The sequence below is a fragment of the Nicotiana sylvestris genome, chromosome 1, assembly GCF_000393655.2.
Source record: "Nicotiana sylvestris chromosome 1, ASM39365v2, whole genome shotgun sequence".
Taxonomy (NCBI): domain Eukaryota; kingdom Viridiplantae; phylum Streptophyta; class Magnoliopsida; order Solanales; family Solanaceae; genus Nicotiana; species Nicotiana sylvestris.
The window spans coordinates 162,874,873-162,887,769 of NC_091057.1; the positions used below are offsets into that span (position 1 = coordinate 162,874,873).

General features: G+C 32.9%; 2 protein-coding genes across 2 annotated transcripts; one reads left to right on the forward strand and one right to left on the reverse strand.

The window, feature by feature from the left end:
- Positions 1-4,575: 4,575 nt before the first annotated feature.
- LOC138876842 (uncharacterized) lies at positions 4,576-10,158 on the reverse strand. The gene is made up of 11 exons (XM_070155838.1): positions 9,709-10,158; positions 7,890-8,384; positions 7,581-7,730; positions 7,026-7,316; positions 6,753-6,876; positions 6,392-6,670; positions 6,219-6,281; positions 5,706-6,126; positions 5,494-5,614; positions 4,884-5,404; positions 4,576-4,786 (listed from the first exon to the last, which is right to left on the reverse strand). The coding sequence occupies exons 1-11, from the start codon at positions 10,156-10,158 to the stop codon at positions 4,576-4,578; spliced, it is 3,126 nt and encodes a 1,041-aa protein (XP_070011939.1).
- Positions 10,159-12,316: 2,158 nt separating this feature from the next.
- LOC138876845 (uncharacterized) lies at positions 12,317-12,649 on the forward strand. Its single transcript, XM_070155843.1, has one exon. The coding sequence runs from the start codon at positions 12,317-12,319 to the stop codon at positions 12,647-12,649; it is 333 nt and encodes a 110-aa protein (XP_070011944.1).
- The last annotated feature ends 248 nt before the right edge of the window (positions 12,650-12,897 follow it).

The window sequence follows — 12,897 nt, forward strand, 5'->3', positions numbered from 1 at the left end:
AAACATAATACCAATATAGTATATATGTATGCTAAATCAGTATATTATGTGAGTATAGAATTGTGTTGCTTTGTCTATATTTTTTATCAGCAAAATATGATACTGATACAGTATATAAGTATACCAACAGGGTATACCATGTGAGTATATAATTGTACGGATTTTTGTGTGTGTTTTTTATCAATAAAACATTATACATAATTGTATTTGTATTATAAACAGGTATATCCTTGAATGCGTGGATGAAAAATGCACTTGGAGACTTAAAGCATCAAGCCTGCGAGCATCAAATCTTTTCAAAGTGACGGATTTCAATTCTGTACACAGTTGTTTAACTGATAAGAGATTTTGTTCACAAAAGCAAACTGTCTCAGCTTTTTTTGCAGCTGTGGTACATGATAAACTTGTTGACCCGAAAATCATATATACACTAACAGATATCCAGAGAGACATCCAAAAAGCATATGATATGGACTTAAGCTACATGCAAGCATGAAGATCAAAAGAAAAAACAATGCAATTATTGAGACGATCACCAAGTGAATCATACAAGAAAATGCCAACATATCTTTATATGTTAGAGTACGCTAACCCAGGATCAGTGACACGACTACACACTGAAGGAGATGGGAGCTTCTTGTATGCATTCATAGCTATATATGCATCGATTAGAGGATGGGTCTATTGTAGGCCAACAGTTGTAGTTAATGGAAGTTTTTTAAAGTCAACATATAGAGGGACCATACTCACGGCTTCCACGCAAGACGCAGAGGGTAAGAATACAATCCAATTACATTCAGTTAAAGAAACAAAAAACATTTTCAAATATTATATGATACCAGTATGGTATACAAGTATACCAACAGAGTATATAGTTGTTTTGCTACACACCTGCGCGTACCTATAACTATACTACTATATGAAATGCTAAATTAATATTTTGTGTACAATCCAATTACATTCAGTTAAAGAAACAAAAAATATTTTCAAATATTATATGATACCAGTATGGTATACAAGTATACCAACAGAGTATATAGTTGTTTTGCTACACACCTGCGCGTACCTATAACTATACTGCTATATAAAATGCTAAATTAATATTTTGTGTACAATCCAATTACATTCAGTTAAAGAAACAAAAAACATTTTTCAAATATTATATGATACCAGTATGGTATACAAGTATACCAACAAAGTATATAGTTGTTTTGCTACACACCTGCACGTACCTATAACTATACTACTATATGAAATGCTAAATTAATATTTTGTGTACAATACAATTACATTCAGTTAAAGAAACAAAAAACATTTGCAAATATTATATGATACCAGTATGGTATACAAGTATACCAACAGAGTATATAGTTGTTTTGATATACACCTGCGCGTACCTATAACTATACTGCTATATGAAATGCTAAATTAATATTTTGTGTACAATCCAATTACATTCAGTTAAAGAAACAAAAAACATTTTCAAATATTATATGATACAAGCATGGTATATAAGTATACCAATAAAGTATATAGTTGTTTTGCTACACACCTGCGCGTACCTATAACTATACTATTATATGAAATGCTAAATTAATATTTTGTGTACAATCCAATTACATTCAGTTAAAGAAACAAAAAACATTGTCAAATATTATATGATACCAGTATGGTATACAAGTATACCAACAGAGTATATAGTTGTTTTGCTACACACCTGCACCTACCTATGACTATAATACTATATTAAATACTAAATTAATATTTTGTGTACAATCCAATTACATTCAGTTAAAGAAACAAAAAATATTTTCAAATATTATATGATACCAGTATGGTATACAAGTATACCAACAGAGTATATAGTTGTTTTGCTACACACCTACACGTACCTATGACTATACTACTATATGAAATACTAAATTAATATTTTGTGTACAATTCAATTACATTCACTTAAAGAAACAAAAAATATTTGCAAATATTATATGATACCAATATGGTATACAAGTATACCAACAGAGTAAATAGTTGTTTTGCTACACACCTGCACCTACCTATGACTATACTACTATATGAAATGCTAAATTAATATAGTGCGTTGTAATTGATATTTTGTTCTTTGGGTTTACATGACAAATTCTACCCCTTGCATATGCAATTGTTGATTCGAAAAATGATGCATCGTGGGAATGGTTCTTTGTGCAGTTCAGAGAAACCTATGGACAAAGAGAGGGAATGTACATTGTATCAGACAGGCATGATGCTATATGGAAAACAACTTCAATTGTCTATCTAGAAGTCCCTCATTGTGCATGTATGTTCCATCTGTGGAACAACATAAAGACAAACTTCAGGAAGAGCCAAAAACAAATCAAAGAAGTATATTTTGCGTTAGCAAGAGCATACACTGTTGAAGAATTCAACATGCATATGGCAGAGTTAGAAGCTATTGATAGTAGAGTGAAAACATACTTGATGAATATTGGATATGATAAATGGTCCCAGGCGCATTCCAAGGCAAATAGAACCATGACCATGACATCGAATATTGCGGAATCAGTAAATGCAGCAAACAAGCACGCAAGAGACCTCCCAGTTGTGAATTTGATTGACTTTATGATAACATTGATTCAAAAATGGAATTACACCAATCGGAAGGATGCAGTGGAATCATTTATGAAGATTGGTGCAAAGTATGAAAAAATATTAGCAGATAATACTATCTTATCACAGACGATGACAATATGCATTTTCAAAATCATAAAAATACTGCATGTACTGTATTTTTACTTTTTTACCTTAGTGATTTCACTAAACAACTGAATATTGTTATTTACGAAATACTATTACTTCATATAGCTAATGACTTTTCTTAATTAAAATTATACTAGGTGTTGCCATCAACTGAATTCTTACATTTAGTAATTGATGGCCAAACAAGAAATGTGGTGCGCCTACATGAAAGAAACTGCACTTGTGGGAGGTTTCAGCTAGACGATATTCCATGTCCACATGCAATGGCAGTTATACAAAATTCCATATAGATTCATACAAGTATTGCTCGGATTACTACAACATAAACTACTTGCTGAAAACATATGAGATACCAGTAAATCCATTGCCTTATGAAACAATGTGGCAAATTCCAGAAGATGTCTCTTCGCAGGTGGTACTTCCACCAAAAGGAAAAATCAAATCAGGAAGACCTAAAAAGAAGAGAGACATAGGAGGTTGGGAAGGAAATACAGTTACATGTGCACAATGCGAGAGAAAAGGACACAACCGGAGAACATGCCAAAATATTCCAAAGAGAGATTGATATAATGCTTCAATATTTTTATAGAACTCATATATCGTAGAATCATAGCATTTGAATTGCAAAAAAATAAAATGCATTTCTTGCATTAGACATATATTTGGTATGATGATTCTTTGAGAAATTACTTTTTGGCAACAAATTTATATGGCTACTTGTATTTTCAATAAGAATCTATTTATTTTCTATTTTAGTATATAAAAGTGGGATGCATTTACATCTAGTTGCTGCAGGAAAAAAGATGCTAAAATATATATGTGATACCCAAGTGGTATATTTGTATACCTTATTGGTATATCTGTATATCTTATTAGTATCAAAATATGTGTAGAAATAGAAGTGGTGTTGCAAATGCAACATTTGTACATACTTTGTTAACAAAATGGGCACGCTTTGCAGCTCATATCTATATTGAAGTATAACAAATTGGAAGCCATTTACATGCAGTTATTGTACATCATCAGGTACATTAATACAAGGTGATACCCAAATGTTATATTTGTATACCTCGCTGGTATATAGTGATATTGCACTAAACTAAAACAAAATATGCGCAGAAATACAAATGGTGCACCAAATACAATGTGATACCCAAAATGCGCACACTTTGGAACTCATGTCAGTACTTACATCTAGTTGTTGAAGGAAGAAAGGTGAGTCAAATACAACATTATACCCAAATGGTATATCAGTATACCTGATTGGTATATAGTTCTACTACACTAATACACCATCTATGCTAAAACTACATATGAACATTAAAGCTTAGACCATCATCACATTCGAAAGCAGATCATTTAACTTCTGTCACAACTACTTTGTATGTTATTGGAAGTGTTCGCTTCATCTGCCCCTAGTTTTCACTTGCAGGATCCATTAAACCTTACCCTCTGGCAAAGGAATGAACCTCGACATCCTAATAAACCAACAACTTATGAAAGAGGCCTAAGAAAAGTCTAATAAAACAAGTTGAAATCAGAAACAAAATCAACAAATTTTCAGCATCAAGAGACATAACTAAACTGATAACCCCCATGTACTTGAAGAAATCTATACCACATATTCTGAACCAGAATAATTAAATATGACAAAAGAAATATTAGCAGTTGGAAATATTTTATAAAGGCACAAGTTTCCTACAGTCTTGAATCAGCAGAAGGTCATTTACTACTAATAATACCATACTTCACCAAAAACTATTAAAATTCTGCAAACTTTTCATGATACGATTAACTAAAACCAAAAATAGACCTATACTACTTCTTGCGTTTCTTTCCACGAGTCTTTTTAGGTGCTACTGGAGCCTCAGATTCACTTGATTCAACATGCAACTGTTTGCTCCTCCCATAGTGCCACAACAGTATACCAAACCTAGCTCGAAGACCATCCACATCAAAATTGGCAACAGGGATTGGAAGATCTTCAATAGTATACTCAGCAAAGCAAGCAACATATACTCCACAATCTCTGAAATAAAACAAATGAATGGACTATAAAAATCAATTAGAAGTGAAAATGTTAATATGAATGAGGAAAACAAAGTAAAAAAAGTAACTATTCTTACGAATTTTGCTGTGTTGGCAGATTTGTAATCAGTTCAATCTCAAAAGGATCAGTCAACTTCTTTTCCATGTGCAGACCATTTTCTACTACAATGTCAGTTCTTTGGTTATAAAATTCAATACTAACTAGAAATAGGGGGATCAACACAACGTAAGTCTCTGCCACTTTTTGAATAGCTTTTTTGTGCTTTCGACTATGTAGCGAGTCATATACGTAAAAACATCTCTTGTGGAATGACACACACCCCAATATCCAATGCCAAATTTCTGCCAAATTAATTGGAAAAATGACATGATCAACCTGGTGCCATGGAGTGTTGCAATGCATCCTAAATCCTTTCATGTACTCCATGATATCGTCTGATCTATCAATCAAATGATCTTGTTTCCCACCTTTTACAAATTCTGTGAAAACCCTTTGAATGATATTATTAAAAAGAGTATTTGTAGTTGTGACTTTTATTGGCATATTAATTCCATATTTCGCCTTCTTCCTAAGATAGTAGAATATAATACTCAAGTGCTGCAAAAAAAGAGAGGAAGAAAACATGACTGCCACTAACAATATGAATGAACTACTACAACAACAAAAATAAAAAGCAGTACACATACCGAACTAGAGAGCGGCCTGCCAGAATAGTTTAAGGTATGGAAAAACGTCTTATCATTAATCTGTTCAACTTCAAAGTCAAAACAAGGCTCTAACTTTTGATCACCATGTAAATACACTTTCCTATTTCGTATAAAAGAAGATATGGATAAGAAATATAACAACAAACATTAAGAAAAAATGAAAACAAAAGTACATGGAAACGATTACGCACTCTCCCAATTGCATGTTTGCTTCAACAAAGTTTGAGAATGCAGTCGTAAGCTTAACACCAACAGTCTCTGAAATGTCATTTACAAATGAAAATCTTCCTTTGATAACCTTCGAGGATCCCCCAATTGCACTAATACCAGATTGCCATTCATTCCTATACGGCGACTGTTTTACAGCTGCGGGGCGCCTTCTTTGTGCGAAAACTGCAGGAGTAGTTTCAGCGTCTGTTTGTATTTGGACAATACTTCTTGATACCGACTGATCAGGTTTAGACTTATTTACAGCACGAGTTGTCAGTTCATTTCCAGATTGATTTACATTACGTCTCCCTCCTTGTGTAATGGCAACAATTAGATCAAGTTGAGAATCAGTATATTCAAAATCAGAATCCAAGTGAAGATCACCCCCGTCTCGACATGGAGCTTAAATTAGAAAATGCTAGTGAATAAATAAATATACAAAGTTAAGAAATTTAGAAAAAAAAGAATGAAAAGTTATATATAGAAGACATTACCAGAAGGCAAATTCACATTACTGCCACCAACATCCACTTGACCAACACCATCAACCCAACATGCTGAACATATAAAAACATTATCAGCATCACTACTTAAATAAAAATTTAAAAACTATCAAGAACCTATCATTTACATACTAACTACAGAATTAGTAACATCAACATCGTACCCTGTGGAGCAGTATTAGACTCAATAACAACATCTGCTCGTGTCTGTATAGGGATTCCTGATAGCAGCGGAGCAGGACCCGACTTTTTAACATCATGAGATGACTGCTTATATGTTGCTTGTTGTGTAATGGCGGTGATTTGATCAATTGCAGATGCAGACAGTTTAAAGTTAGAATCTAAGCCAAAATCATCATTAACTACACCATCACTTGTTGTGACGTTCTTCACATTGACACCAGTGGCACCTCCATCTTGACCAACCCCACCAAAACCAGATACTAAATATATAAAAGTATAAGCAAGAGTACTATTTTCAAAAAATAACAGTAAAAAAATCAATCAAATCTATGATTTACATACTAGAAGGCGCTTTGAGCGTGCTATCTCCAAGAACTACAGGATCACTCCCAACGTGGCCACTTTCAAACTGGTCATAATCATTATGCATCTCACGAAAGTCAGGATCATTATCATGTTGCTTATGCTGAAAATGAGAAACTAACAATTTTAGTATTATGTATATTACAAGAATACTATGTGCACTAAAAGTAAAGAATGGAATAGTATCCTATAAGCATATATTGCATCTTTGAACAATATACTATAGCATTATATTATATAAAAGATCAATACTGCTGAATTTCCCTCTAGTTTCATTGACTGCCTACCAATAGCTACAAGCACCTCCTCAAACTTGGTCTCTACAAAAAGCTTCAAAGCTTGTAACTCCTTCATTATCTCAGTATTGGTAGGTTGGGAATCACCTCCAGTACTTTCATGCATACTTTGTGTCTTTGGTAATTGAGTGCCAAAAACCTGAAAGCTATCGGGTTGACTGTCAGTGCACTCAACTTCAATTTCAAAGTTTAGACCACGCACATCAAATAGTTGCTTCTCATCATCAGTTGGGGTGATGTTCTTTAGCTGTAATTATTAAGACACTAGTTAGAAATAGAAATGATAATAAAGTATGGAAAGATAAAAGATCCCTATTACCATATGATACCAATATAGTATACATATATACCAACAGAGTATATCACTGAACTGAGATATAGTATACATGATACCAATATAGTATACATGTATACCAACAGAGTATATCACTGAACTGGGATATTGCTACAACTGTGACTAAACGACTGTACCAAAACATTAAGAGAGGCAATAAAACTATGAGAAAATTACTTGCTCGCGTTGCAAGCTACACATTTGCAAAGCAACACGCTTATTCGGTATTTGACCCATGACTACCCAATTCAAAATTTGTGGAAGTTTTCTTCCAAGATGATCAGCAAAGTGACCATCCAAACTTGGGCAGCATTCATACAACCAAGTCTATAAAGCCAACGGGAAGCCACCGAGTCTATAAAAAGAAGGCTTATCTTGAAACTTGTTGGAACACGAGTCAATTGTAGCTTTATAAACATCTATACCCCAGGGATAATTATTAAAATCACCGCACTCAATCAAGTCAATGTAAGACCGTGAAATAACCTTTGCTTTGAGTTGAGAAAGTAAGAAGCTGTTCACAAAATAAAGAACTGCTATCTTCAACGCATCATCATCTATTTCCCATTTCTTCTTCTTAAAACAGTTTGCTAGTTGGGCAAATGTCACGGATGCAGTCCCAAAATATTTTGAAATCAACCTATTCTCTGCTATGCTCTCTATACTTGTATCACCCTTACATTTCAACCCAGTAACAAGTGCAAATTCACCCAAGCCAAAGCGCAACCTAGAATCATTCACTACAAACCGCATCTCATTTTTCACTTCATGATGTACTTCTCTAATAAGCAAATGGTGCATAACCCGAATCTGCACAATAACTGGTGGCAGATCCAAAAAATAGCCAAAGCATGTTTTCTTAAACAGACAAAGTTGCCTCTTTGATAAATTCGCTTTCAATTGATGAATAACATGGCAGTTGGTATCCCAATCAACCTTTGGTTTATAATCTAAGTCCATAGGCACAAGGAAATCCCAACACTGCAAAACATGTTCATATAAAATAATTTCAGAAATAGAATTCACTTAAAATGCAACTAAACCAACTAAAAATATTACAACTACCATACGATACCAACACGATATATAACTATAGCAGCATGGTATACAATTCTACTGACTAATTTCCGGCAACTACAAATTTTACTTATAAGGAAACAAAAGGAAAATAGTGTGGGAACACTTTTCAGCAATACTAAGTGACCATCAATGCATAAACTTACTTTAAGTTGTTTCATTTGAAGATGCATATTTAATATTACTAGGGAGGGAAAGCCAAAAGAAACTTAGCTATTAAATCTACAGTATCCGGAAACTATTCTATCAAATACATATTTTAGAGGATAGTAGCAAAATACTTTTCATCTTGCATATTCTTGAGATTACTAAGGAAGTAAAAGAATAGCATAAACTCACATCAAATTGCACTACAAGATAGCTAATATTCGACAAGGAACTTATGCTACAGTACCAACGCTTCTCGCCCATTGACCCCATCCACACAATGCCACCTATAAAGAAAAGCTCATTCTGCACTCCTAACTTACACGGTCCCATTCCTTCCATGCTTCTCTCCACCACTGTCAACTGGCTAAATACTAAATTATGTACAAAACCATCTAATGCAAAGCTGAAAATCAGAAATCACAGAGCAGCTCTGGCTTCAATAAATATGGTTGACTACAACAGCTACTAAATTAGTGACCCTTTTTAAACCTCAAACAGAACATTAATTTAATCTGTCTATATTGATTCAAAAACATTGAGAAACTAATAGCAAAGACAAATATGCCATCCAAAATTAACAAGCTCATTATTGGAAATTAACTGGTCTGTACAATATACTAGAAAAGATCACTCAATTCCTTCACGCTCAAACACAATGTATACAAAATGATATCTTTTACTTCTTCTAAGCAGAATGATAGGCCTATATTTTGCTAATATCACAGAAACATACACATAGAACATCTCAAATGAACTTCACCCAAAAACTCAAAATTCGCTGGTACTTGATTTTCTCTTAGTTAATCATCTAGTGATGGATTTTGACAGCTATAAACACTATTACGTCGCACTGAACTTTGATGAAACGGATAGCTGGAATAAATAGATAAATGGAAATCGTAATAAATTTACAACAGTTCTCTTAAATGTATAGAATGAACTTGAAGAAATAGAATTCACTTAAAATTAACACAACTGACTATAACTATAATATAATACAAAAGCATAACAGGAAATCAAAAAATAACAATGTACTATACATTAAAAATCTCAAAGATCATAATTGTAAGAAAATTACCTTCTTGGGTGCGATACCAATTTTTTTCTTCTTTAACTGAGAGTCATCGCTACAATCAACATCTACTGGTTGAGTCTCTGTTTTAGTCACGGATTCACGTCGGCTTCCCCCTAACTCAGAATCCTCAATAACTTTACCTTTTCCCTTATCAGTCACAGGAACACCTCCTATGACTGGTTCGAAATTTGTGTCGGGTAATGACAGGTAGGGAGTTTCATCGACTGACGAAGCATTAATATTGTTGCCTTTTCTACCCTCTAATTCTACATTTTCAGTTGTGTTTTCAACATGACTACTGCTAGGGTTACGACTAAATAGAGACTGAGAATCAGAAAATAAGGAAAAACTAGGAACAGACATGGCTGAGGCAACGTATTCAACAACTACTTGTGTTGAAGAATGATATTGTCCACGGCGCCACCATCTACGCGCACAATGCTTCCGACCCATAGAGAAAACAACAACCAATAGACATTGATTCACAAAAGTACAAAGGAAAACACAAAAATCCTATGATTTTGAAAACCCACTTTCACTAAAATGTACTTTCAGAAGCAAAAATTTCACCCAAAGCAAAAATGTCACCCAAATATAGGTACTAGACGAAAAGATAGAACGAAATCGAAAAAAAAAAATTAAAAACTCGAATGTGGGTGAATTTTGCGTTCTCATCGGTTGGCTATGGAGATTTGGAAACTGTACTCTAGTCTACTTGTTAACTGTTAAAGAACGAAGAAAAGCGTGGGAAGCTTGTGCCGGGTGAAATAGGTGGGCTGGATCGAAGATAAGGAGAGATGGGTAGATTGGGCCGCGTGAAATATGGGGGCCGGGTAAATAAATTGGGCCGACTGGGTAGGCAGGGTAAATAGTTTGGGCATGGGTATTAAAAGGTAAATAGTTTGGGCTTAATAGGTATAAAGTGAGATTTTTACAAATTATTAAAGGGGTCGGGTGTCAAGGTTGGAGGGGCGTTAGGGTTTGGGCCAACTCTAAAAAGTTTATTAAGAGTCTGCTTGGAAAGCCACTTAGGAATTTGATTTGGATGTAATTGGGTGTAATTACACAATTTGGCATGTTTGTTTGGCCAAATAATTATTTGGTCAACATGAAATTGAGTGTAATTGGAAGGGTGTAATTACACTCTCCAATTCTCAACTCCAATTCTCAAGGGGAGGTGAGAATTGGTGGTAATTATACTGTGTAATTACAAGGTTGCCTTTTAGTTTCTTTCCTTTTCCTTTTTATTTTAATTTATTTCCTTTATAACTTTTTTTTTCTATTATTTTTATTTTTTAATTTTATTTTTACTTTTTAATATTTTTTTAAATTTTAAAATATATTTTTCTTTGCACATTATTTATCTTTTATTTCTCTAACTTTAATTCTTGTGATTTCATGTAATTGCTTATATTTAATTTTTTATTTATTTTATTATTCTACTTTTTGAAACTACGCCCCTAATATTAGAAATAATGGGTCATTAACAAACTTGACATATAATGAGTGATGCAACTAAAATGGAATTTCGTTGTTGAATGTAGTTATAAACTTATTATGTTTCCTAATCTTAAGTTATAATGGAACTTACTATTATTATGTTGGAATTTGACATATGTTAAACTTTTTTTAAAAACAAATTATGCTATATTCATGGTTCCAATTTACTTGTTTTAGTAGTATTGGCTCACATTGCATGTTGTTCATTGTTTAGTTAGAATTAATAGATTATTTATGTCAAACATTTGAATAATGTTATGGCATTATATTTATAAATATTAATTTATTTTATCAAACATGAATTCCATGATGTTCTTACAAAACGTATGTTTTTAGTTTTGTTAGTATCTAAACTAAATATTATTAATTTAGAAAATATATATAAATTATTTTTACAATTATTAATTATAATATATGATTACTAATTAATGTATACTCACGAAAAACTATACATCTTAAATATCAAATATAATATCATTTATACTTACAAAAATTTATAAGCATATATTTATTATATTAACTTTTAAGTTTTGATAATTACTTCATTTAAAATTTAATCTAATTGCGTAATTAAACTTGCAACCAAACAATAAACTTATAATTACACTGTAATTACACTATGACAAACAAACATGTCGTCGTAATTACATAGCTGTGTAATTACTAGGTTGTGTAATTACTACCCTAGTAATTACATCAATTCCAATTACCAGGTGGCTTTCCAAACAAACCCTAACGGTAGGGGTGGATCTGGACAAAAAGTATAACGGAGGATAAATATAAATTATATATCAGAATCTAGACCTTTTCCCTAAAATAAATATAAACCCACACATTCATAGAGTAACGTTACCATTACACCACTAAAGTAATTTTTTAATTAATTTCATAACCAAAAGTAAGACTAAAACAGGTTGAATCAATAAACAGATTATAAATTAACCCTTTCAAAATTTATTGGAAGAAGAGCATGATCAGACAAATATACCAGCACCTACTGGGATATTATAGAAGAATGGAATAGAAGACATTAGTGTTTCAAAATGCAGCAAGGCCAAAAGCAAAATTCATCACGTGGCTGATGATCCACGACAGGTTAATAACTTGTGACATGTTAGTTAGCTGGAAGGCCAATGTAGAACCTGAGTGTTTGATGTGTAAAAAAGAGAAGGAAGCAAGAGATCACCTATTTTGGCATTGTGATTATGCAACCCAAGTGTGGAACAGAATGTGCAGATGGCTTGGAAGACAGAAATTGGGAAATGGCAACTGGAAGCAGTTTCTTCAATGGACCATAAGTCAAGCAAAAGGGAAGTCTGCTTATGCGATGATATTCAGAATGATGTATGCAGAAGCTGTTTATCATATATGGCTTGAAAGAAACAGAAAAGCATTTGAGAAAAAAGCAGAAACGATGATATTCAGAATGCTGTTTATCATATAGTTAGTGCTAGAGTCACGCCTAGGAACAAACATTATTTGTATAATTTATGTTTCTAGGAAAATTAGTATAAGGAGTAAGCAAAAGATTAGCATGTTAGCTTTGCTATGTAAAAACTTTTTGGTGATTAATATAAAGAAGCTAGTTACCAAAAAAAATCAAATATAATATGACGACTGGTGAGCTATATTTGACACTAACTAAAAATACAAATAAGTGATTACGTTGCAGTTGTTTACCAGATTCTTGAG

What these genes read in the sequence shown, in the direction of transcription:
- LOC138876842 (XM_070155838.1), bottom strand. Translation starts at nt 10,158, where the DNA reads ATGGGTCGGAAGCATTGTGCGCGTAGATGGTGGCGCCGTGGACAATAT. An exon ending in AACTAGAGGGAAATTCAGCA is followed by an intron (nt 6,877 to 7,025) that starts GTATTGATCTTT and finishes TCTCATTTTCAG; the next exon opens with CATAAGCAACATGATAATGA. An exon ending in CTGCCAACACAGCAAAATTC is followed by an intron (nt 4,787 to 4,883) that starts GTAAGAATAGTT and finishes GTTTTATTTCAG; the next exon opens with AGATTGTGGAGTATATGTTG.
- LOC138876845 (XM_070155843.1), top strand. Translation starts at nt 12,317, where the DNA reads ATGTTAGTTAGCTGGAAGGCCAATGTAGAACCTGAGTGTTTGATGTGT.